The sequence below is a fragment of the Agelaius tricolor genome, unplaced genomic scaffold (genome assembly GCF_023055355.1).
Source record: "Agelaius tricolor isolate 1412-34295 unplaced genomic scaffold, bAgeTri1.0.p SCAF_4, whole genome shotgun sequence".
Lineage (NCBI taxonomy): Eukaryota > Metazoa > Chordata > Aves > Passeriformes > Icteridae > Agelaius > Agelaius tricolor.
The window spans coordinates 1,777,815-1,805,142 of NW_027269264.1; the positions used below are offsets into that span (position 1 = coordinate 1,777,815).

Here is a 27,328-nt window from a genome sequence, read left to right on the forward strand (position 1 = left end):
ATCTCAACGAATGTGATTTACATAGGCTGAATGAGGAGAAATGTCTCTACAAGAAATGTGCAGGTGGTGATCTGGGCATCCTCCCAGAACTCTGCCAAGCATTAGAGTTGACATACAATTTTTCACAGACTCAGCCTTGGCAAAAGGCTATCACTGGCAGCTGTCAAATGCTAATCTCTCTCACAGTAAAATGGGTGAATGGCTTGGGAAATCCCACTCATCTGAGCTAGACCCGGAGATCCAAGAGAGGATTCAAGAAAGGACAAGGACGTTTCCTTGCCTGTTGTTCAGCACTGTTGTGCTGCATTAGACCAGACCCTGCTCAGAACTTTGACTTTTCATCATAGTCTCCATTAATACTGTTCTAAAAATAAAATACCAGCATTATCATGTCTGTGGAGGTGCTGCAAATCCATAATGTCATGTAGTCACCTAGAGTCTGAGGAGGTCTGGAGGCCACCATATAAAAAGAGCATGCAACTGTCAAAAGATGAGTTTGCAGAGCTTGTGCTGGTTAATGTGGCTGATGCGAGTGACAGAGAATATCTTTGATACAAGGGGGGCTATTCTTCCTTGTTCCCTGTATTGAAAGCTTAGTAGCAGAATAAGTTTTAAGTAGCTTTTTTTTGGTTTGAGGTTTTTTTTGTTGTTGTTGTTGTTGTTGTTTTTTTGGGTTGTTTGTTTGTTTGTTTTTTTCCTAAATAACAACTGTTCAGAATATGGAAATCATTCCAGATGTGAGTGATTTGCTACTTTACTAGGAAAAAAGTGACAGTTCTACTAATGTCTTTTTGCACTCTCCAACTACTCAGCTGATTGAAGTGGAGAAGTTAATTTTAAGAGTGGGAAATACTTAGAAACTGCAAGTAGATGCTACTTGTGTTGCACAGTTCAACACAATTACACATCAGATTTCTTGCTCACAGAACAATATTTGTAAAGCACAAATATTTTTTAAGAAAAATATTATTCTCAAAAAGGTTTCAAAGTGTGATATTTGGATGAAATTTAGGCAGTTTGAATCACCTTTGTAATTCTTTTATATTTAAGGTCTTGTGATTCTCAACTAAGTTCACCAAAATAAGTAATTTTCTTAGTACCTCTGACCTTCCTGAGCTTTGAATGTAAAGTATGTAAAAGATATGTCTGTCCTATGGCAGAAATTCCTTTCTACATCCATGTCTTACAGTATTTATTTTTCTCCTATGCTTTCCTTTATGCGACTGACCTTTCTTCCCCCCAAAAGTTTGATGCAGAATATTTGAAGAAAACAAAATATCAGTTCTGTTAAGCATGATGTCACAATGCTTCTGAGTTGGCCTCTGATGTGATTTACAGGCAAGAAATACTGAACTTAGATGCAAATGAGATCTTTGAGAAAAAATGGAGATTCTTCACGTGGTAATTCCTGTTACATAGTAGAATATGAAGGAATAGCTTTCAGTTTTGAATATGTCAATTCTCTGGGGCAAGGTCTGTAGCATGAGGAGAGTTATCTGGAAGTGCAGACATGCTTCTGAGCAGACAGACATTTTTCTCATGTCACATTCTCCCATATTTGTTCTCTTCCAAAGCAGTTCTGTTAATTTCATTAAAATTGCTTCTGATTCATGATGTTGTGCATGAGACTACAATGACGTCTTCTGGAATCATGTTGCTTTAGAAAATTAAGATAGAGGCAAGTACACTTTATGTATAAGTAAGTTTGTCTCCTTTTCACCTTCTTCATCTAAAGAAAGCAATTTGTAGGATTCAAAACTTCCAGATAAGGCTGAATTCCTTTATTTCCTGTTTTCTTTTGCAGACATAGTGATTCTGTGATTTATTAATTCATAACTCTAAAGAACTTGTCAATGTAATTTTCGAGGCTGGAAGTTTCTTAGTCCTTTCTGCCTTTATGTTGCTGTCTTCTAGAGGGAGGAATTAGGTTTGCAAAGGGCCAAGCTTGGTTTTTTAGTTAGATCCTATAATAGGATTCAGATCTTCCTTTCATACTCTTTCTATTAGGGCAGACATTCCCACTGGGAGTGCTTACAGTAGATTTTTCTTTTTTTCACCATTTAAAAAGTGGTGCTTTCTGGGAAGAGCTTGTACTTAGCCTGAAACCTGCTCCTCTGCCTTTCTCCTGGCTGTGTTGGTGGATGGATTAAATGGCTTTTTTGGCTTGTACATTTCAAAATCACCTGGTGCATGACACTGCAATAGTGTTTGACCCACTTTGGTCTTAGATAGGTAAACTATGTTATCATTGAGATATATCTTCAAAGACACACCTTCATTAAATCAAGAAGGTGAGTTTTGATACACAGAACTTGATTCCAGCATGTAAAGTGCCTGAGTAACTGAATGGCAACCTTGCTTTTTAGAAAGTCTTGCCTATTTCTTGTTGGTACGTTATTTCCTTTTTCTTTCATGTGTGCTTCCTCCTACTGATGAATGTTATATGGTCACCAAAACACCAAAACAGACCAGTGACTACATTGCTTGGCAGGCGGCCTTCATTTTCTGTGAGCTTTCTGCTACTAAGCATCATAGCTCCCTGATGCGATCAAACACTTGGCAGTGGAAAACTGCCATGAATAACACTGCAGCTTTGTAGCCTTTGTCACCAATCAGCTCTCAAAAGCTCTTGGAATTAGGTGAAGAAAATATTGCTTGGATATTTTTATCTTTTTGTACTCCTTTGATTGTGTGTCTAAAGAGAGCATCTATGTAAATAGTCTTCTTCAGATTCAGATTTTCAATCTCATATTGGAATCTCTTGTGTGATAAACAGCAAGGCTGCTGCTCAGTATGCGCCAACACCTGGGAATAATAACGAAAAAATAACAGTGAGAAACTGCAGAGCATCTGTTCTTGACATTAACTTTCCTCAGTTTGACAGACTGCCACCACCAGATGTTAATCTTATGTGCCTTTTTTTCCACTGGAGATGGCGGCCTTCCTGCCTCTCTTTGCCTCTAATAGCTTACATCAGTGCCCTTTGGAGAATTCATGAAAACAATTGTGTCACCACAATGATCTCTAAGAACCACCACTTTGCAGTGCTGTTATGATTATCAAGCAAGATGGGTTAATTTTAAAACATGGAAATCTGGAGCAATGTTTAAACTTATTGTTTTTTTTTTCTTGTGGCTAAGGACATACTTGTGCAATGAACCTGTATCTCAGAGACAGTAAGTGTCCACTTATTTCTCAGCCAAAGGTTTAGTGTTTTAATTCACAGAGAAGCAATCCCATTTAGTGCAGACGCCCCTATTTGGCCTTGTCCTGAGTGAATGTTTCTAGTGGAAAACATGAACATTTATTAGCAGGTCTAAATAAACCAGAACTGAGCACAAATATTTGTAACAAAGAACTTAATAGGATACACTGTCAGATCCATGCTTTCATTAGCTCCCCCTCACTGTTTATAGTAGTCAAAAATGGAAAATGCATCTGTCAATTTAGCCTACATTCATTTAAAACATTGGCTAGTTTAGTATGACCACAGAAAACACTTAGGAATTTTCTTCCTCCGGTTTTGTGATAAGTCTATTTTACGGAAGAATTATGTTGCATGTGTAGTAGGAGGTTTTGCACAGCTTTACAGAACACCACGTAAACTATCAAACAGGCAATTCATCAGCATTTTTTGGGTTTATAATGGGATGTGGTTTAGCTTTTCCTAAGTGCTAGGCTCCATTTACCTGCCAGCTACTGAGCCCGGTTCTCTTCTGGTTTGAGCTAAGGTATGTTAAGAGCTCCTAAATGATGCGGGGGTACGCGCTGACCCGGTTCCACTGACAGAGCACCAGTACACAGCCAGTGCCAGAGAGCAGGGCTCCGTGCCATCCAAACGTGTGCCTCCACTTGGCATCAGGCAGCAGGAGCTGCAGAGCACAGGATCAGTGTCTGCCCACGCACAGCATCCACAGCTGTGGTTTTGTGTGATGTGTGCTATTAGATACTGCAAGTAACAGCTGCTGCTGGGGGTCAGTTGATATTTGACTTTCCTGTGTGCATTCAAGTCTGCTCTGCAAAGCTTTCTGCCTGTCCTTTAACTCTGCAACTCTCTTGGCATAAAGAGAAGAATAAAGACATCATTGCTTGAGTACATTGTTCTATGTCACAGGAACTCTGCTTTAACCAGTAGAATTTTGATGGTATTAGTAGGTTTTTACTCCTTAGGGACGCTTTCAGTATTTATGTTTTGTTTTGGTTTTGGTGTTGTGGGTTTTTGTGGTTGTTTGTTTGTTTGTGGTTTTAAAATTTGTTTGGTTTTTTGTTGTTCCGTTAATTTGTTCTGGGTTTTGTTTGGTTTATTTGGTTTATTTGTTTGTTTTTTTACTTCCCTCTAACCTGAAGGTTTCATTCTCAATAAAAAGAATCCCCTCTAATGAGGAATACTTTGGAGAAGACTGTGGTTATAGGTCCTTCCCCTCTCCTGCTTAGTTCTAATGTAGTTGAGGTCAGAATCTAGGCTGGTCACACAAAGATCATGCAAAATATTTTCGCAAAGTTATTGAGAATTATTTAGCACGCATAAGACTTGCGCACATGATTAAAAGCCTTGGTGCTTGGTTTGCTTCTATGAATAATGCTAAAAAACCCAGAATTGTTACAAAGGCCAATGATAACAATTGTTACAATTTTTAAAAAGTTCTTCCTAATTTGTCATTTTATGTTCTCATTACAAAAAGTGTCCATCTGATGAAGTGGGCTGATCTGTGATACATGTGTAATACCTTTTAGTCTGTCCTTTTATTTGTATCCCCGTTTTGCTTTACAAGCAGAAAAATTAACCTTGTCCTGTGTTATTATACATTTGAGCAAAACCTGGATGATGTACAGTGAGTCATTATGTCTTCTCTGTTGAGTCTTCCTATGAGGTCCAAAATTAAAAACAGCATGGTCATGGAAGACATTTGATCCTCTATTTCAATGCAGCTAAAAAGCAGCTATTTTTAAAAAACCATTGGGTTGAAGAGTGATTTCTTTGCATGTTATCTGTGATCCAATGGGCCAAATGAACGTGGCTTCCAGGGGGTTTAGCTAGTTGACAGGGCACTCTAATATCCTCATCTAGCTGTTTTTATGGGACAAGGGACCTTAGAGCCAGAGTGAAATACTGAAAACCCTCAGCCAAATCTTCATACAGAGAATCTGCTCCTGAGTAGATTGGAAGTCGTATGGGAGAGATAACTTCTTCAGTTCATATGTTGATATTGTCTCTGTGAGTTGTCTTGTGTTCCAACTGATTGTCTGGCAAGATGCATTCTTCTAAATATGCATTTTGGAAACCCTGAGAAATTAGATGGTTTGGCTTGATTCTTGTATAAGTCCTCTCTGTTACTCCAAGTAGAAAGATCTAAATGCTATCTATAACATACTAGGTGGGTCATCCTAATGTATTTTAAATGATTGGGATGACAAGAGATTGTATTTGCTGCCATATGGATATTAGAATTGTTCCAACTACTAATTTCTCTATGATACACATGAAAGAATAGCATTTGTGTCTTTGTACCTGTCTTTATAATTTTTTTTCTGTAAATAGAAAATGAAGTTTCCAGTTCACAAAATTAATTTCCATCCAGAAATCAATCTCTGTCAGTGCCGAGAAAAAAGTAAACTTAATCCTTGTTTTAAAAATTTATTACTATTTCATACTAATTGTCTATGATAACAGGGAATAGTCTAGTAGAAACTTAGCAAGTTGCCTTGTTTAGCGTGTATAATAGATATTTTTGTACCTAATTTCTCATGTGCGGCATTTGGGCAAATGCCAAAAAATTTGAGCTCACAAGACTGAAATTATCTGTGATACACCAAATCCCTACATAAAGAACTGCAATCTTGGCAAACTGGATTTTCTATTACTTTAAAAAAAACCCAAACATTTATGTATTTTATTTCATATTATTTTATTTTATTTTTATTTTTTTAACTCTCACAGCACCATTATAGTAAGTTTGTCTGTTGTTTTCAGGTTGATCCCCTGTTTACAGTGCCTGCACCTCCACCTCCGATTTCCAGCAGTATCACACCTCAGATTCTGCCTTCCTACTTTTCCCCATCTTCATCCAATATTGCAGCACCAGTCGAGCAGCTTTTGGTACGGACACGTTCAGTGGGTGTAAACACTTGCGAGGTTGGAGTAGTAACAGAACCTGAATGCCTTGGACCCTGTGAGCCTGGGACCAGCGTGAACTTGGAAGGAATTGTGTGGCATGAAACTGAAGAAGGTAAATTGTTTTTTCCATTAGGTTTGTCTCTGAGATGTGTTGGCAAGGGGGGGGTGTACGCTCTATCTGCCTGGGTGCTGGCTAAAGGCTTGCTAATCTGTTGGGACACCAATATATGCTATGGCAGTCACAGCTTTACAGTTCAGTTAGCGAGCTTTTATTTTAAAAACAAATGACAAGTCTTTTTATTATTTAAAGCAGCTGTGTTTTCCAAATGACCTACCGTGTAACCCTAGCTAATAATAGAATTGTTTCCTCTTCCTAAATTAAGAAAAGCATATGAAGAAATTGCTAATAGAATGGCATAAATGTCCTATTTAAATGAACATCATGAGGGGGTGTTTATGTGATGGGAGTGGATATATGAATAGTTTAGATGAAAACTTAGCTGAATATTTCAGCTATAAGAAATGCCATGATTACATAACAATAGAAGCCCCAGAGACCCTGCAAAAATTCAGTTTGATGTGATTATTTTTGCTTTTTGGTTATCTAAAATATGTTTTAAGAGGAAAGCTTTCAGCTTTGCAGAAAAGTGTTCATGTGGTGAAGAAGTGCTATCAAAACCAGATTGATTTCTTTAATATCCTTTGAAGACATTTGTCCAAGTAGGAGCGCTGGAGAGCTTTGGGGAGCACTAAACATTGATTTGCTACGATTTGCTATGATTTAGAGCAAAGTAAGCAGGAAGAGGATTATGCTGTGATATGCAGATTTTTCCATTTTGGATTTCAAAAGCTCTTTATTAAAATTCCAGCTTTCTCCTGCTAAAAATACTGCACGTGTACACTAAACTTCTGCAATTTTTCATTTAGTAATAGCAGATGTTTTCATTTATAGCTGTGTGAAAATCTTTCTTTTGAGGATTATTTAATTTTTAGTGATCTACCTCCCTCAACGGTGAAAACAAGATTATTTACAAAATGATATAATGACAGAATACAGCGATGCAGTGCTTCATGATAAATCCTGACATGCTTCAGACCGTATGCACAATGGCATTCCGTCCTTTGCAGTGATATATAAGACCTCACCAAAGTGCTCTACGCTGTCCTCTCAAAAATCAATAGAGAGAGTCAGATTTACTTGCTCTTATATGCTTTCATCCATCCATCTTTCTCTCTGTGTATGTCTACAGCAGATTCATAAGGTAGATTGATCCTTTTAGATTGTTTTTAAAGCACAGTATAAATTCTGGTTTAAAATATCCCTGCAGAGATGACTGGCCTTAGCAACTCCAATCTTTCTTGGCTGGCCTGTATTAACCAGAGTTGGAATGTGTGGGTGTTAACTGTGTTGACATGAAAGAGCAGTAGCTGTTAATAGTGTTATTCTTGCTGAATAAACTAAACTTCTGACCCCCACTGAATTTAAGAGGCCTTCCTTGCGAAAGGTTTGGCACTAGAAATGAAGTATTAAAAAAAGTGCATTCTGGTCAGGGTGACATTCCATTTACCAGTATCTCAGCACTCTAATGGTTTAAAAACTCTTGTTAGTTAATGGAAATGAACTCCCTTAGCCTTTTCCTAGTTTTGTCTAAAACAATTTTCTGAAACAACTCAATTCAGTAATGGTGTGTTTGAGTGTAACTGTTATGAATGTGCCTGTTTTCATGGCTTTACAAACACTCTGTGTACACTACAGCTATGAGTGACTACAAACATAGATAAAATGGGATTCTAAAATACACTAGAAATATAGCTAGAGTGTAGATTAAGAGACTGAAGATAGTTGATATGATATCATATTGTGTGGTTTGTACCATGCTCTGTTTGAGTGTTTCAGACCCTGCTGACTGAAGAAAATAATACAAATTTGACTGTTTTATCCCAGAGTCCGCAATCAACACTGTATTAAGAAAAATGAGTTCCTAATGATGATTTGCATTTTAATTAAGTTTTTGATGTTTGGAGCACACATATAAGTATATATTTATGTGTTTTCAAGCTTTATGACATGTTCAGGAAAGCAGCTTTATAAAAGCTTGCACGGGGCCATTTCTGCCAAATTCTGGGAAACAGCATACAGATGGGTCTTCTTTTTACCTTTAATAGAAAAAAAATATTATCAGATACTAATTTTCTCAAGTTCTGATTTTGACTTTAGGGCAGAACACAGCCTTTGCTGAACTGGTGTAAATCCACTTTACTTTAACCAAAGTCTTTGTAACTAGGCAAATCTAAAACCATCTGGACATTCATGATGACATACAAATTTTTTTTGTGATTTTTATGTGTTTCTTTAGTTTTCACTCCCTTTACTGCTTTCCAAAAGTAAATAAAAACACTCATGTAAACTGACATTTCTCTGGCTGTCTATAATATCTTATAGCTTCTTAACATAAAACAATTTGAACAAGCTAAGGAAGGTATGAACATTTCTAATCCCAGCTTGTCTTTTGAGATATTTGAATTATTTTGTATCTAGTTTAGCCACTCTGTAAAATGAGTTATGGTGTGATAAGGAAAGGCATGTAGGCTGACTGCATACTCATACGAACCAAGTGTGCTGCTGAGCAGCCTTTGTGTACTGCAGCAACTAGTTGTGGGAATGCAAATACAGAAAGGATGTGGTCAATCACAGTTATTACAACAAGAATAGTAGCCTGTGTGGAGAAAGATAAAATCAAATAATTTATGCAGAACTCATTATTAGCATAAATGTAAAACATGCTTCATAAAAGAGAAGGTATATACTGAGAATTCCTGCTATGAAGCCATCTGAAGTAACCAGTTTTCTTTTATGTATGTTGAGCAAGTTGTCACAATTTGTTGCATTTGTTCTTTGAGGTCAGAAAAAGGATAATGTTCAGGCTTATGAGTCATATTTTTAAGATAATCTTCAAGGGAAGACAGCAAGACTTGATTTCAGACAAAATTCTGAAAGATCAAAAAGGGCATTGTTACAGCTCTTTTCATTACTTCCACACCACTTTATTTAGTTGACTTAATTTAATAAATCAGACAGACCATTCTTCCCAGCGTGTTTTAATCTTTAGAGGTGTAGAGAGCAGCTGGCATCTGAAGCCTGTGATATTTAATTACAGGGGGTGGTAACAAACCATAGGTGGTTACTCTTAAATGACTGAGTTATCACATGGTTTTCACATGGGCATTTCTCAGTTGCTCCACTAAGCTGTGTAGTGTTTAATTGCTAGTATGTATGCCATAGGCATTGTCATCTGCATAACAACCTTGTTTGGATATAACTTGGTAGTGTGTCCCAAGTGGTGGTAATGGCTGTGAAACAGAGCACTGAAGGGACTGTCTGAGGCTATCCTATGGGAGAGGAAAGAGAAATTATTATGTGGGCAAGTCAACCTGAAACTGGCAGCTGATGTGGATATTTGACACCAGAAACTATCTGCAGTAAAAGTCCTTCACGGAGAGCAGCTTGGTAGTGTTAACTGGAGTGTGCGTTTTGGTTTGTTTGATTATTCTGATGTTCTGGGAAACAGCTGCTAGAAGTCTCTATTGCTATACTGAGAAAAAAGTTTATCTTGAATCAGGTACTTGCTAAATTGTGTGATTATCTTCTGGGAAAACAATTTCTAAGTGAGCAATAATTGCTTCTTACTGCCTGGAGGAAATAAAAATGACCCAGAAAAAAAAGGAAACCACCAACCAACTTTCTAAATTGCTTAGAGCCCTCGTTTTTGTTCAGCTTCTCACACGCAGTTGCCCTGGGTCACGTCCTGGTTTTAGTTCTGCATCTAGTAGTAGAGTCTGCCTTTAGGTGGGAACCAGTTGTTCTGATGATGTCTTCTTTTCCTGAAAACTGCGTAGGAGACAGCCCTTGCTGCCTTTGTGTGCAGAACAAGCTGTCTACATGTGGTGAGATTCTTCCTCTTTGTGCAGAACAGGTGCAACCTGCTGTTGTATAGTAACAAATAATGGGGAAATGACTTGTGTTTTTTAATCAGTGTTAGCTTGTTGGTCTTTATGACCTGAGACTGCCAAATAGAAGAAACAGGAATCTGCTGGATCTCAGAAGCCTGATGGGATAATTGATAGGGTATTCCAAATTTGCCACAGCATCAGTTCTGCCAATATTTTGCAGAATTTTTAGAGAAATTTAGTAGAAAGGAGAAGGCTTAGATGACAAAGAGGCATGCTGGTATTTGTTGTGTGTACAGTTTTCCAGCCTGCCACTTTTGCAACTAATATGCATGGTTTGTTTTGAAAATGTTATCTGTTGCACAGAGCTGATGTGGATTCCTCTCTGCCTTACTATGTGGTCTTAGTTTTGCAAAGACTACTTTAAAACAACAGTCTGTTTTAAATATCTTTGTTTAGATACGTGTTTGTACATGTGTGTGTAAGTAAGGGTGTGTATGTGTCAACAGAAATAGAATTAGAAGAATGGCTAGAATTAGTAGTCTGGCTGTCTATTATTCCTGTTAGCAATTTTTGTGGTTTAACAACTTACTTACTTTCACAAATACAGAGGCGTGATCAAACAATGAAACTTGTAATGGTGAAAGCCATATCAAATGTGTAAGGAAACAAATTATAAATTAGAGATTTTTATCAAAGAACAGTACAACAATTCGTAGAAATTTAGAGAAACATGTTAAATCACATTTTTGTCTTGAACTCAAGCAAGTTTATTGAGAGAGGCAATAGGCTTTATTAAACCAAGTGATACAGTTGTAAAGAACAGGTTTGCTTTTATACTGGGTGCATTTACATTTCTGTGTGATGTAGACCATTGACTTGCTGGGTACAGGTGTTGGGTATTGTTAACCACTATATTTAATTCAGAATTGTCTATTTTTATGACAGAAGCATAAAGATAACTACTGCTCAAAAATTAGGCTTTGTTATGTCTGTGTTACAGAGAAGTGGTCTGTGGAGACAAGTAGGGTTTTTGGCTACCTACATGAACAGAACACCTAAAATCCAGTTGTTTTCTCCTGCTGCATGGGTCGTCTGCTGACCCACTATGAATATCACCCACTATCAAAATGCCCTCTGTCAAGAAAAAGCCTTTACATGTATTTATATTTTTACACACTGTGTTTAATTTCTGCTCTTTCTACTGTATGTGGTGCCAGACCCAGTAAATCGGTGGATTTAAGGAAGCCTTAAATATGTGATTTTTTTATAGACTTCCAGCTGTCTCATTTTATTATCTCAGGCACTTGGAGTCTGACATGTATTACGTGTTACATAGAAACCTGTAGTAGAAGAGATATGCTTTGCATCTCACAATGGAAAACCACAGTCTTGCATAAAAATGTTTGTGGTTTGTGGGAGCTCTACCTACTTTTCAGAAGGAATCTGGGATGTACACAGACTGTCTGAAACAAGTTTTAAGAGTTGTAGGATTCAGGATGGATTTAGCTGTAGTTAAACCAAGATTTGTCATGTGTGAAGGGGCCATTTTGATCATCTCAGCTGTTTGTGTGACCTTGTCAGAGGTCACTTGTTTAGGGACATAAATTCAGGCATTGTCGTCTAACTGACTTCTACACTGTTTCTTGTGTATTTCTTTGAAACATAGAGTGCTGGCCAGTGTTAGAGACAAGGAGTGCCTACTACTTGTAACCTGTTTTATGCCATTTTCATCTAAAATAAATGAAGAAAATAGTTATTTTAGAGTATCCACAAAAGCCTCTCAATTGGTTTTAAACCATTGGGACTGACTTTATGAAACAGGTGCACATGGTTGTGATGTGGCTTCGGTGAGTTGCCCTGAATCAGCTGGGTCACAATAACCACACCTTAGCAGTCTCTTTGTTCTCAGCAAACAGTACATAAATCATGTCAGTATAAACATCAGTGAAGCAGAAATTCAAAATAGGTTATGGATGGTCCCTGCTGGCAGAGGAAGGGAGATGGAAGATATTTTTGAGTTTTAATTTTGATTCTGTTGCAAAGAGCTCCTTTTCCCAAAAATTTCAATTAGTCATTCATATAAATTTGAGTTTGAAGCTGTTTGATGTAAAGCATCACAGATTAGTGAAGAGCTGTAAAAAAAAAAAAAAAAAAAAAAAGAGGTGACAACAGATCCTTTATTAATTTCCAGGCGTTCTAAGTACAGCAGAGAAGTCAAGCCAGCTCATCACCCTTTCCATTTCTTCCGAATACTATTGCTTCAGATTTTTGAAGACTGCAGACCAACACTGGAAGAAAAGCACTTAGGAAATTTGTGCTGTTAAATGTTAAATTTGGTATTTAAATGTCAGCATTCCTCCTTGAACATAAACACCCCACAGGGCCTAGCCAGTGCTAGTCCTACAGATTTGTTTAGGCTGTATGCCTCTGTTGCATGGAGGAATGTGTGATTTCTGTACTGCCTAGTGCTTCTCTTTTTGGTCCACTCTTAATATACTGATGTAATGCTAAGCAAAGTGTAGCCACAATGCAGTCCCAATAACCGGCCAAAAACATCAGATGTGTCTTATTTACCCTGGGTACTAACAGACAGCTTATCTAAAGGGACCTGGCAAGTGCTACATGTTGCAACTGAGTGCGGATCTGGGTGTGATTCTCTTGGTATAACCCAAAGCAGAGAATGAAAAAACTTAACAAATTCCAGACAGTGCTTACATAAAACTCTGCATATTGCCAAACTCCTACAGAGGAAGACTCCCTGCGCTTCTTGTACATACATAGAAAATGATCCCTTTTACAAACAAGCATATGGGGGCAGGGAGGGTGCCTAGAAAAAGGAAGGAGGATAATTGAGATTGGAAACATTTGCTTGGAGCCATATGAATGTGAAACTGAGCCTGCTCAAGCGGTGAGGTTATGAACACTGAAGGAGCTGCTTCAAGAAAAGACACAGTTTTGAACATTTATTGCTCAAAAGCAAAATCTCAGTAGCAGCAGATTGCTTAGAAGTGAGACTGTTCCAGTACGAAATACTTGGAACATGTGATGTTTGGATTTGTAGATAGCAGGGGGAGAGATGACTGCTAATGAAGTGTGTGTGCATCCAAGTGTTTCCTTACTGAATAAATACCATTGGAGTAGGGGATGAAAGTACAACTGTAATGGCATCTTTAGCTGGTGTGCTTCAGGGATTAACCACTTATTTAAAGATGTTCTCTCAGTCAGTATTAATTTTATATGTAGTTTAAATAGTTAAAACAAGCTGTTGTATTCCAGTTTTTCTACACTCCTAATTGGCACCAATCTTGTACAGTAGTGAATGTGAGGTTCTCTCAGTTGATAAGACTGTATGTTTGTACTAATACAGATTAATATAAATTTAAAAAATAATCCCTTTTCTCCACTGTTTGAGGCTATGTCATGAAAAGCTGCTTTTGGCATTGGAATTAATTTTCCAGTATCAGATCAATGGCTGGCCTAACAAGCAGATTTTCATTTTTTTAAAAGAAAGAGTGGACAGGTAAATTTTGGTACCCTGAGGCATATTTGTAATTCTTTCTAGTTGCTACTGATGTAGTAGTAACTAGCTACTAATCTGGAATTTTTGGTGGCAAGTAGCAATCCAAAAAGCGGAAGGAAAAAACTCAATTAAAAATTTTGAACAGTGAAGAGCCCTTTGACCTTCAGGGTTAATAAAAGATTACTGCTTATGTTTTTGTTCTAGAAGAGGGAGGCAGGAAACACAGAGGTTGAAAATGTAGAGGGTGAGGGAGAAGAAAAAGTATATATATAAAAAAGAAAAGCTTAATGGAAATAGCTTTCTTGATTTAGTCTGAAAAAGTAGGTCTGGATTTATAAAAGCAAGTGTTGCAATGGAAAGCAGAATTGAAGTTCATCAATTTTATATCCCCAAGTGCTATGAAATTTAGGGTAATAAAATCCCCTAGAAACATCTGGGATGAAAAACAAAAGACCAGTATTAGAGCATTTTGCTTTAATTTCGGTTTTCAGGGTTGGTTTTTTTTTTGGTGTTTTTTTTTTTACGGAGGATCAGCTAAAGCAAGACACTTACACATCCATCAAAATTAGCACTGGTTTGAGTATACTAGCTGTAAATTTAAATCTTAATAGAACTTAAAGGGGTTATAGCTAGGGAAATAAAAGACTGTAGAATTAATTTTTACGGGCAGATTTTTTTACCATCCTTGTTAAAGATTTAATCAGAATCAAGAAGAATATTTAAGAAAAGCCTTAAGAACCTTCTTTCCCCCTACGATTTTCTTTTCCCTCTGGTTTAAGACATCAGTTAAGTTTATTTGGGATGTTTACTAGGCCTTCACTTGGGTCAATATTTCATGTGTTTAAGTGATTTTGTTTTGTTTGAGTTTTGTTGTTTCTGTTTGAGTGTTAGAAGAAGATCAGGCTATTTGCTGTTTCTGCAGTAATTTAGCTAACAGTATGACGATCTCCCGTAATAAAATGGAACTGACATTAGTTGTTAGGCAATGGCAATTCCGTTGCCAGTCCCTAACACTGAGGATAAGTGTTGTGGAAAATCAGTTTCAAGCAGGGGCAGTTCCAAATCAATTTTCAATTAATCTAGAGGTGGTGGTTTTTTTTTTCCATCACTTAAAACTTCTTCATCTAAGTCGGTTGAAGCGAGTAATTATGTTTTACTGCCTGTTTACTTTCCCCTGCAGTGACCGAACCTGTACTTCTTAACCTTGCATTCATATTGAGCTGGCTTTTGTGGATCTTTGAAAGCCCTGAGGCTATGTGACCCACTCTAGCTGGGATGTAGAAACGGTAAGAAGAGTCTCAGGTTTCACTAAAAGAGCTGTTTTCCTTAGGGAAGAGAGAAACTGATGTCAGCTTTTAGCAGAGTATGACTTATAGTCTGTTACAGATTTTAAAAAGAAGCTTACTTTTTAGGTTATTCTCTACAGTTTTCTGAAAGTCCTAAAAGTTAAGACTATAGGTTCTGTGGAGAAAGTTTTGCAATAAATTAATATTGAGGGATTTTGTCCATATGTCACTCTCACCTTTGACAGTGAAGGCAGTACAAGTTCGTCTGCATCCAGGCCAATTTCATCCAGAAGAATCACTAGCTGTTAATAGAATTCATAAAGCTTCAGACTAGGAAGAATCACTGGTTATAACACTGAGCAATTAAAAAAAAGTTAAGAAAAAAAAACCAAACCAAAAAATGGCTCATGGGTTCCAGCAATTTCCAGCCAGACACCTTTATTTAGAAGTGATATAACCAGACGGAAGGCCAATAGATGCTACTAATGTTCATTCTTTTAATGAAGATCAGATTCTTTTTTGCTGAATGGCAAAAGGGTAATAAATCAGATTCTTTTTTGCTGGAGAGAATGACATCCCCACATAGTTTCACACATTTGAAAATTCAGCATTTTTAAGCACATGTGACTCTTCAATGGAAAAATTATTTAGTCCGTTGACAGTATCTAATTTCTGAGATTTTTCAACTTCATCAACTTTTTGCAGCCCCCCCCCCCCCCCCCCCCCCCCAATGGCCCCATTTCTTTCAGAGTGCAGGTTACTTAAGATGGGAGTGAAAGATCTGGGGTCTAAAACATAATATATAGAAGTTTATTTTTCATTAAACTGCATAGTCAAGGTTGGTTAAAAGCAGATTTGTCTGGGAAAATGTCCAAACATACTTCAGGGGTGGGAGAAAAGGCGGCAGCAGTGTTGGTGGTGGAAGTGTTGCTGGAGATACATACATACATATATTTCTGTTGGTGATGGGGATTTTTTGTTTAGTTTTTGTTTGTTTGTTTGTTTTGGTTTTGTTGTTGTTGTTGTTTTGGGTTTTTTGTTGGTTTTTTTGGGGGGTGATGTATGTATCCCAAAAGCTGGACAGACTGGTTTCCTTGAACTTTCTTTGCTCCAGCACCTGAACTTCTGTGGGCCTCAGCTGCTGTGCTGTTGTGCCAAGGTAGTGACACTTGCTGAACAGGGAAGCTGTAGGTGCCAGCTGACTTGAGATGGGTTTTGAATGACTGCACCTCCCCTGCAATCACCTTCCTGTTGACAGTGAGGTGAAGTTGTGTAACATTTTAGTAATTTATTTGATGCTACTCACCGAAGGTTCTTCTGCAAGAACTGACAGCCCCTTTCTCCCTCAGATAAAGATTAAAGGCAGCACAGAGGTCCAGATTTAGTAACTGATGCATTTTCATATGAAATATGAATGGATAGGCTAATGCCATTTCTTTTTACTTTGATTCTGCCCACACAAGTGCCACATGAAATTAGTATAAATGAGGGGGAAGAGGGGCTCTTGAGGGGCAGGAGTAAATCTGTAGTTGGTTTTGCTTCAAGGTAGTAGGTGGTGATTGCATTACAAATTATTCTGTTGGTCTAGACAAGCAAGTGACAGGAAATAATTTAGAGAAAATGTTTTTGTATCCCCAAAGCATTATCTTTGAGAAGCACAGTTAGTAATGCTGTTGTGAAAAGAAACCTCCATTTGGACAGACAGCTTGATGTGGGCAAAGCTGCTAATTTGTTTTCAGCTTCAAGGAGATTTAGAGTCTTTGCATCTTTGGCAGTAACACACAGTGTAATTGTCTCCTTTCCCCTTAATCTTCAGTCTAGATGCATTGGCTTAATGTGGCTAGGAGAGGACTGGAATGTTGACTGAATTAGCTGCACCAGATAGCTTACCCTCACAGGTGAGGAGAAGTTATTTCAGCACTCTTGACTTTGTAGTCAAAGTCAGAGAGAAGAACACTGGCTGTTCTTTTCATCATTGCATCTAGTGGTAGAAACCCTTTAAAGCAGAATGGAAAATAAATTGTGGGGTATGAAAGGGAGGTGACAGAACTAATGTTCTTGCACTGGCAACATTACTCAGCTATTAGAGGCTCTCTGTAAATAACAGCTTTGCTTTCATCTATTTTCTGCCTCTCTCTTTCACAGAAGTAATTTTGTAACACTACAATTTTTAAGTACTGCAAAAAAAGCTAACTGTGCACCAGGAAATTTGTTTGCATTCCTAGTATTCAGTTTGGTATTGTTGGTGGACAGCAGCTGCTTATGCTATTCCACAAAATGGAATATGTGCCATTAATATGTCACTGGTTCAAAACTAGCTCAATTCACTAAAACTACAGTCTTCAGTAAAGGGATGTAGCACATCATTGAGCAATTAAATTATTTAGTCAATCCAGTGGTTAAGCTTGGGTCAGCTTTGAAGGGTAAATTTCATTGCTGGGATACATTCTTGGCTATGAATGAATGCATGAATAATCTGTCTTTGAACCTTAAGATGCACAATAGACACAATAACTCTTGAGTTGAACTCTTGAGAGTGGGCTGATTTATGGGCAGCTGTTGAAAGTGCTCCTAGTCAAATTATTTTTTAATCTGTGAAATAGAAACCTGTAGTATATTAATTACTTTATACCATTCCAGTAGTAGACAGAAAAAAACTGTGCAAGTTTTTATGACGGGTTTTTAATTTATAAATTAAAGATTAAAAGGAAAAAGTAATGATTTTGACACGGTACATTGCCATAAAATGAAAATCACTTGTCAGGGCTCCAGCAGACAAATAGCTGAAGGCATTGTTGACCTCAGCTGCTCAGCCAGTTGATCTGTGTGAATTGCCTCCCGTTTAGCAGAGGCAGCAGCGGGGACTGTGCCTGCTCCCGGTGCCAGCAAGATCACAGGCCTGCCTAAGCCAGCACGAGTTTCATTTACATTAATGCTGTGATTGCAGGTGACCAAGGAGCTGACACACATTTATTTCTACCTTCCATTTCTTCTACCATTTGACACACATTTATTTCTACCCTCCCCGTTTCAAGGTCCAGAGCCTCAAGCGAGGGCAGGCGCTGATGTACAGGAGGGTGTGGCAGTCCCTATGCCAGGATTTGGCCACGTTGGTCTGCAGGAGGGCACCGTTTGCTGAAAGGGTAAAAGGTCCCTTTTGTGACCAGCAGTAGTGTCTTGGCATGGCACCTTTTCAATGCTGGGGAGGATTGAACTCTCCTTGTCTCAGTATCTCTTCCTGAACTATTGTGTTTACATTACACAGTGCTTACAAGGTTTACTGGTTGTTGTAGGGCATTCTGAGTTATTAATATTCTGTCATGGAAGTTGGGTTTTTTGGGGAGTTCTGAGAATTAGTTACAGAAGGAGCAATTTGATTTTATTTTCTTTCAGCTAACAGGCCAAACAGATGGGGAAGCAGACCTGGAGTGGTTTTGCTGGCTGGCTGCCACGATTCTGTAAATTTTGATTTGTATGGATATGTAACAGTTTTATTTTTCCCTTTTTAGAAATGTATGCCTGTAAGTCTTTGGGAAATTAATCACTGGCTTCCTGTGAAACGTGCACTTGTAAAACAAATGTTGTAGCAGTGTGCCATGCAGACCCTGTGTTGTGTCAATTAGGAAATGTGACATCAGCAAACTCCATAGACTGTCAAAGGCTAAAGCACTTTTCAAAGCATCATTCATTCACAGGTCTCCAGAGAAAGAATTAAAAAATGACAGAAATTTGAACTGCAGTTCAGTACAATTTTATTGTTTTTCTTTGCCATTCAAAAGGTACAGGGCTTGTAATTCTGCCCAAATGAGATTTTTAATACCATTTGACCTTGCACTGCTTTGTATTTGAAATTAACAAGACATTCATATTTTCAAAATCTGTAGTAATAACCAAGTGTTAGGTGATCAAAATATGGATATCCTAAATTTAAATTTGCAAGGGAGAAAGAAGAAAAATACAACCCATGATTCACCTTTGGTCAGTCCTTCACCACTTCATGCTGCTCTTGGCACCTCCTCACCAGAACAGCCTGCAAGAAAAAGTTACTAAAGCTTTTATTAACTGTGGTATTGATGATGATGTAGCCACTAATTACACACCAAGAGGGCTACATTTAACAGTAAAAAATGCTAGAAATTTAAGCACATGACTGACAGCCTGGGTCATAGTCCTTTTTTTTTTTTCCTCTTTTTCCCTGGAAATTTTAAGAACTGAGCTTTTTACTGCTCACTCAGCATTTGGATCTTTGAGATCAAAAGGCCTTTCCTTCAAAGAGTTTCATGTTGTTATTTAAATGGTAATTGGATCTATCCTCAGTTCGACTGTATTTTAACTTCAGCAGACTTGGGATTTTCATTATTTTCAGTTCTGTGCTTCTAATGGAGGAGGTGATGTGGGCAATGACAAAGATTAATTGTAAATTTGGAAGCTAGTTGCTAGTGACTAGAGTTTAGGAAGTCACATAGACTATTTAAGCAATATGTGCTCCAAAATGAATGATTTTGCTTCTCTAATAATTTGTCCTTTCTTTACTGGTGACTTTTGCTTCTAGAGTACTTCCTTACTGACAGAGTCATGTTTCTGTATAGTGTGGACTGTGAAGTATACATAAATTAGGGGATATTTTAAACTATTTGCCTGCAAACCTTTCATTTAATATAGTACACTCTCAAGAAAATGTCATGGCCATGAAGTGCTGATCTTCAGAGAGACAGTGCTTGAAGACTAGAAAGCTCTGGTGTATACCTTCTACGGTAATCTTCAATGCTTTCTGGTGAAGAAAAAATTATTTTTACATCATTTCTTTGGAGACAGAGCCAACATTTTGCTTTAATCCCTCTCTTCACTGAACTGGACTTCCTCTCTTGTGAAGCCTTACCACCTTCAGCTGTCAGTGCAATCAAGCAGCATGAAAATTGCTATCATTGTTATCCAGGAAAAACCCTTTCCCAAGGGAACATATTGCTATATGATATCACTATCATCGTAGTAAGTAAAGTACTGCTGAAGAACATGATGAGTGAGACACAATTGTTTTTCCTGTGCTCGGTGTCTTGGTTTTCATTTCTCTCTGGGGAGACCCCAAAACACCCTCAGGTATAAATACTGTTAAAGTGGCTAAACTGTATTCAGGATTAAAATGTCCTTGTGCTAAACATTACACAAGAACCTGCAGACCTGAGTCAGAGAAACAGATAGTGACAGTTTTCAAAATACCACAGTACAACTTCCATGTGTAAAGGAAAAAGGCATCTGCAGAGTGAACAGTGGCGTCTTTGTATTAACTGCTCTAGCACCATGGACTGCGTTAGAAACCTCTGGTGTTCTCTAATAATATTAGATGTACCTTCCCATTGACAAGCTCATTTTCTTTAGACCACCCAACATCACATCTAACCTGCAGCCTTTTTTCCCCTCAGTCTCCTTCCTACCCTCCCCCAAATGTATGGTGCGTGTGTATTCATGTTTTTGCTTTCTGCTCACGGAGATATCCAGCTGGGAAAATATAGTGTGTACAATACTTTCTGCCTTCAACTGACATTTCTCATAAATTGCAACAGAAACACTGTTATCAGCAGCTAAATAGCAGGTATAATACAGCTCTACATAGCAAGTCTCAGCAGGACACAGAAACTATGGTTACCAAATTTCCAAAGAGAAAGAGTTGGGAGGCAGAGTTTTTATATTAGAATAACTGGGAAGGGGAATGAGAAACATTTAAAATGGGTTCATTGAAAGCTGCCTTTAAAGAAAAAAAAGGCTTATAGGGGCTGACTCAGTGGCTTCACATTCACTTTTTGCTGAATTGTTGTTTTAGAAGACCTCACAAGAGGTTTCTATCAAAAGCAATGCAAAACAGTCTTTGCTAGTTGGTCCTTAAAAACACTCCTACCCTCCACACACATTCCTTGAAATACTTTTTGGAAAATATGTTATTCTTAACTGCTGCTGTAGTATAAAACGTTTATGACAGAATGCCTGGGTCAGCCACAGTGCATTTATGGTTTGATGGAAAGAGACTAGTAAATATCATTATGCTCCTAATCACAGGATTTAATAAGTTTGATTTTGCCCTCAGCTCTATTCAAGCTCTTGACTGGAAAAGGCTAGAATAAAACCTCACAGCATAGGTTAGAAAATATATCACAGTATTTATTGGCATAGGATTTTTTAGTTTTTTTTCATGTCTTGCTTTTTTCTTGTTTTGGGAGTTTTTTTAGTTAGTTTGAAGAGGAGATGAAGCTGGATGATATCTTGTTTATCACAGGTTGGTCTGTTCTTTGTGACCATGGTAGAAAGGACAGGAAACAATTATCTTAAGTATTGACAAGAGAGATTCAAGTGAGATACATCAAGGATTATGAAGCTGTGGAATAGGTAGTCTAGCAGCTTGTGGAGTCTTCCATTAAAGAAAAACCTACATGAACATTTTTCAGGATAGATGCTGATACTGCTTCAGAAGTAGGAGGGGGGTGGGTGGACTGGGCAACCCCTGAAGTCCTCTTTGCTCTGTAGTCCAATTCTGAGAGCAGGATACTTTTGGCTGTAGTTTTTGTTTTGGGTTTTTGTTTTATTGTTTTGGTTTGGGTATTTTTGCTTCTCACATGGAGATTTCCTAGGAAATTAGGACATAGTGTGTCACCTTCCTCCTTTTTTTTCCCCTTAGATTAAAAATTAGTTGAACATCATTAGTGAAATATTTTAAAAAGGCCATAATAAAGAAATTGTACTGTCTAAACAAGGACTATATATAAATTATAGCAAACAGCTATTAATCAAGGGCTCGTGGGAACCAAATATGACACAGAGAAAAACTCTCTTATGGACAGCCTAATGAAGACCAACTGTTGAATCCCCACAGCTAAAGGAAGAATAAGGAGAGAATGCAGGTACTCTTTGCTGGGAAGTTACCCTTGTGCTTGGCTTTAGCTTTAATTTTTCATACCAGTTACTAACTAGTAAATACCTCATCATTTTGAAGGATGCTTCTCCAGTAACCTTTGTGTTTTGCAACATAATCTTTGAAAGCTGTCTTAGGAGGAGTGAGGGAAGGCAGAGTTGTAAACATAGTACAGCATATTGAGATACAAGAATGCCATCAAGTCTGAGGGAGGCATGTAAATAACACTAATCTTCCATTTGTTTCAGTTGGAAGAGTATTGAGGATATACTGCTCTTCTTCAGTTTATCAAACCATTTTCAATGGAATGTTTTCCAGCAGTAAAACATTCCATTCTTCATTAGCATTTTTGTTCATTTCTTCAAGTGCTATTGGTTGTATGCTGAGTTTTGCTTGGAGAGAGCTAAAAAACCCAACTCTTCAAGGTCTCAAAGACATGGCTAGGTCTATTTTATTTATGCTATCCATTAGATAGTTCGCAGACAGCCTTCAGAGACAGAGTTTAACTCTTAGTCTTCCCACTTTTCTCATTCTTCCTACCATCCAATGGTAATAGTATTTAATGTTTTCCTATTTTGTGTTGTTTTCCTTGTAGCTGATTTCCCTGTGGCAGAAAAAGAGTAATAGTGAGCTTTACCACTGTCTTCATTTGAAAAGACAGATGTCTGCTAAGGAGGGCAAGAGCCTCTCTTGAAATGGAAAATGTAAACCTCTTCCCTCTAAATTATTATAATTTTGAAATTATGGGGCTCTCAGGCAAAGATATGGGAATAGGAATAACAGTTCTTTATTAGGAAAAAATGCAGTAATGCAAAGCAACACTGACAGAGTTAGAATATGACCTGACATGCTGTGGGTCAGGGTGTTGATAGCAGTCCGATTAGATGGTGGCTGCAGCCCTCCTGCAGGGACAGGTGTGGTTCTGTTGGAGCAGTGATCCTGTAGAAGGGTGGAGTTTTCCTCTGAAGGTCCAGTGCTGGTGTAGATGGGCCTGGTCTTCCTCAGGGAATCCAGTGGAAAAAGGCTCTCCTGGTGTTCCAAATCTCAGATTATATCCAGGTAGGAATCCTAGTTTGGCTCCTCTCCCTGCGTGGAGCATCTCCCAATGGGATGATGTTATTTTATCAGTCATGCAGTGAGACTCAGTGGCCCATTAACAGAAGATATTTTCTGGAGAGAGGATGTGTTTGTGGAAGAGATAAAGAAAACTGCCCAAGTAACAGAAGATAACTGCCCCACCTCTAACAAATGGTAATAGGATACACAGCCCCAGCCACATCTTGCATTACAACCTAAGACAACCACTAATGTTCTCTTTGATTCATCCTTCATTAGGGTTTTTTCCACAGTGTTCCCTTACACTTCTGAAGTTTTAGGAAGTCTAAGTAACTCATTAATTTCTCAGTTGGTCAGCCATATAGTTTTGTCAAAGAGCTTTTGTTATTTTGTTATCTAACCATGAATCTCCTTGGCAGGGAACAACTAGCTTACAAATGCTTTACCTTTCTCTCTGTCCAGTATCTCTAAAAGAGGATGTTATCTCACAGACATCAAGAAAAAGCCTCGTACTTCTCTAATCGTGTAGGCAGATAATTTATTAATCTCCCCTTGCAAAGACCTTTAAGAAAAAAAATCTTTAACCAATAAGCAAATAATTTTTCTTGTGCCTGCTACATTCTCTAGCAGGACAGGTGAAATGTAGAGTCTGAAAAGTAAGTTTAAAGCTGTTTAGAATCTAGACACAATTTCATCCTTTATGTCTCAATGATCCTTATGATCATTGTGAATCTCTGAAATCCAGATAAATTTGGAAGGTTCTTTAGGAAATGCCTTTGCTTTCAAACACAAAGACCTAAATTGGATTAAATCTTACTAGAAGTGTTCTTCCTTGACTGTCATGTGATGGTTAAATGTTGGGGACAATAAATTATCTTTTTACTCTCCAAGTGTCTCTGACAGCCTTCTGTAAGGTACAGTCCCCTATCCTTGGAGGTCTATGGACTCATTTTCAGCAATTCCCAAAGAAACTGAGAGTGGGTATATTGAACCCCTTAAGAAAGACATATCAGAGAAAAAAAATAGGTCTTACTTTTCTAAAACACTGGCTGTTTACTTGGGAAATTTAAAAGTAATTGAAATAAAGTCAGTGGATGTAATTTTACATGGAATCATTTCTGAACTACCTTAGTCTAGCTACTGAAATAATCCCTTTGCAATCTTTTGGTTTAAGGATGTTTTACTTCCAGTTGCCAGTTTTTCAAGTTTACCAGATTTGCCTTTTGTCTTTTTTTGTCTGAAGTAGAGTCAAGTCTTTGGACTAGTCTATAGATGCTTAAAAATAATAAAAAAATTCAGAAAAAGTACACAAAACTTTTTAAAAGGAATAGTTGCTAAATTGATATTTATGAAGTACAGATGGTTTCATGAGCATGCTTATATCTTCAGGATTGTATCAGTGTAAACAATGTACATATAGTCCTTATGAACTCTTTGGACAAGTTTGCATTTCTAATGGAACAAATGCAGATTCTGGTGTTCTTAGTCACTTGAGAGTTTTATCAAGGGAGAAAAGGGCTTTTTCAGAGGACAGAAGCTCAAAGTAATATAACCTTGCAAATCTTACAGGAAAGTTAGAATGCATCTGTTGGGCAACGGAGAATCTTTGCCCTAGAGGTTTTTCAATGGAATTCTGCTATTTTAAAAACATCCAAATGAAGGGTAAAGGTAGCAGCTTTCCACCAGCATACCAATCCTCAACTGGAAAGAGATCACAAAAACTTGATGTGGATTTCTTTTGGCATAGCTCTTGTGTGTCCTCCAGCTTTCTTCCTTGGAATCTGATTCCATTCACCAAGCAGTCTTTTTATCTGTCTATCCGCAAAAGGTTTCCTACTAAAAAGCAAATGTTTCTGATTGTGCATGGGCCTATGCAAAATGAAAAAAGGCTTCTCAAAAATAAGATGTTAACTGGATTTGTGTTAATGTGATTGATGAAGGGAAAAAGACAAACCCTCTACAAATATATTCCACGAACATATTGAAATCCTAGTTTTTTGGGGTTTTTTTAAAGTAGTTTGCTAGCCATTTTATGTAGTTTCAAATCTTTGTTAACAAGAATATATCAGTTCCTGTTATTAAATCTGCAGTCTTCAAATCTTCATTAGTGTCCCTTATTTTAAAGGCAAGTTCCTTCCTTCCTTATAGTTTTCATAGATAATTGTAATTTTCTTTCATAAAATTAATTTTATGGAAGATTTTCAACCAGAACTGGAGAGGTGTTCCAGGAGAAAACATCCCTTTACCAGTGGACACCAGTCCTAATTTTGTTCAGCTCCCAAAAGAGGCAAAAGATGTCTATATTCCTGTGTCCCTAAAGAGTTGAAACAAATGTATGGCCTTTAGATTGATCTCTAGTTCTCTTTTCTAGGTCACAGGGGGAAGTCTGCTAGAAGAAATGCAGCCTCTAAGCAATTATTTGAATAAAACACTCAAAGTTCATTGAGAGAACCTCTGAACACATTGAAACTGTGAGGAAAAGGTGCCACAGCCTTGGCTGCCTTCTTGGTGAGGAGAGAGGCTTCTGCCAGAGATTTGAAAAAGGCAGCCAACTGTCATTCCTTTCACACCTTCCTGAAGTGTTACAAACTTCTTGTTGTGGCATCTGTTGTTACTGCATTTGGTTGTCTACTGCTCAGAGATGTGGTTCATCAACAGGGAGCTCATGGGTGGAGACATATGGAGGTCTGACTTTTTTTCCCCACTGCCATCCTTCCTTTGTCAGTGCTGTTTTTTTTTTACCTGATGAAATGCCCTGAATCTGAGAGGTTCTACTTTACCCTTTCTTTTAAGTACCCTTAATCTGATCGTGAATATTTCACAGGAAGCATAAGAGAACAAAATGCAAGTACAGTATCAGTTTTTGCTGATTACTTTTGTGGTTTCAGATGGTCATCTTCATAAAATCATAGAATATGCTGAGTTGGAACGGACCCACAGGGATCATCAAGTCCAACTCCTGGCCTTATGCAAGAACCCCAAGAGACACACCACATGCCAGAGAGCATTGTCCAAATATTTCTTGAATTCTGTCAGGGTTGGTGCTGTGACCTCCTCCCTGGACAGCCTGTTCCAGTGCCCAATCACCCTCTGGGTATTTTTTCTAATACTGAACTTAAGCTTCCCCTGAAACAACTTCAGGCCATTCCATCATGTTCTGTCACTGTTACCACAGAGCAGAGATCAGTGCCTGCCCCTCCTCTTCCCCTCACAAGGAAGCTGTAACTGCAGTGGGGTCTCCCCTCAGTTTCCTCTTCTCCAGCCTGAACAGACCAAGTGACCTCAGCCACTCCTCACATGGCTTCACCCCAAGGCCCTTCACCATCCTCATGTCCTCCTTTGACACTCTCTAACAGCTCAATGTCTTTTTTGTGTTATGGCACCCAAAACTGCCCCCGGCACTCGAGCTGAGGCTGCCCCAGTGCAGAGCAGAGCAGGACAATCCCCTCCCTTTCCCAGCTGGCCATGCTGTGCCTGATGCTCCCCAGGAAAATGTTGGCCCTTCTGACTGCCAGGGCATTGTGGGCTCATGTTCAACTTGCCACTGACCAGGACCCCCAGATGCAGGACCGTTCCTGCACTCATTTCTTCTGTCAGCTCTCATTCCTGTCTGTACATCCAGGGCTGTCCTGTCCCAGATGCAGAATCCAGCACTTTTCCTTGTTAAACTTTTTATGGTGGGTGATTACCAATCTCTTCAGGCAACCTTGTCTTCTGAAATACAAGGCTCCTCTTCATAAGGCAGGTAGGTGTTTTGAAAGGTCCTAACTCTATAAATAGCATGGAGAGCCAAGAGGAGAAGAGCAGTCTTACCATGCAGTTCCCTCCCAGCCAGTAGGAGGGTGAATATCTACCCCATTGAACACCCACAATCTTCAGGGGTATAAGAAAAAATGCATTGGTTAAATGTACTTATGGAACCACATTCACACAGGACTGAGGGAGGTAGATTTTATAAGGATTTGACACATCACACTGGCATTTCGTGAAAGAGGAGGTCCATTTGAGATATGCAGATTATTCCATGTAGTAAATGATGGCATCATTTCCCTTGCTTCCATCCTGACAGAAACCATTAGCTGTAGTGGATTAGCTGCTGTCTGAGTGGAAGTTGTTCTGACAAGGACGATCATGTAAGAAGTGAGCTGTAGTTTTATATTAGGAGAGAGATCAGAAAACTAATGCATCAGAGGATTTGAAGAGAAAGAACAAAACACTCCCAGAAGCCTTGCTTTTGTGGCCTGTCAGAAGCAGCTTTCTTCGTGTGGCCAGAAAGAACATAAATGACAATAAAACATGGAGTGAGGAGTTGTACTTAATCTGACTAAATGCTGTACATAAAGTCTTTATCAGTCTTTTCTGCTCCTGCTGTTACAGGCATATATTTTCAGGCATTCAGTTCATTTCCCCCTCCCACTAGCTACTAGGCAGGGGTTGCAAAAATTCAAGTTTGTTGATATTTTCAGTATCAGAAATAGAGAGTGAAGGATAATACTAGT

At 38.3% G+C, this 27,328-nt stretch overlaps 1 protein-coding gene across 4 annotated transcripts in view; it reads left to right on the forward strand.

The window, feature by feature from the left end:
- Positions 1–27,328, forward strand: part of ZNF608 (zinc finger protein 608) — an 83,386-nt gene that overhangs the window by 31,253 nt on the left and 24,805 nt on the right. For all 4 annotated transcript variants that reach the window (XM_071424354.1, XM_071424355.1, XM_071424356.1 and 1 more), the window contains exon 3: positions 5,972–6,227. In XM_071424354.1, the coding sequence (XP_071280455.1) occupies positions 5,972–6,227 (256 nt within the window). The remainder of the gene's footprint in view (positions 1–5,971; positions 6,228–27,328) is intronic.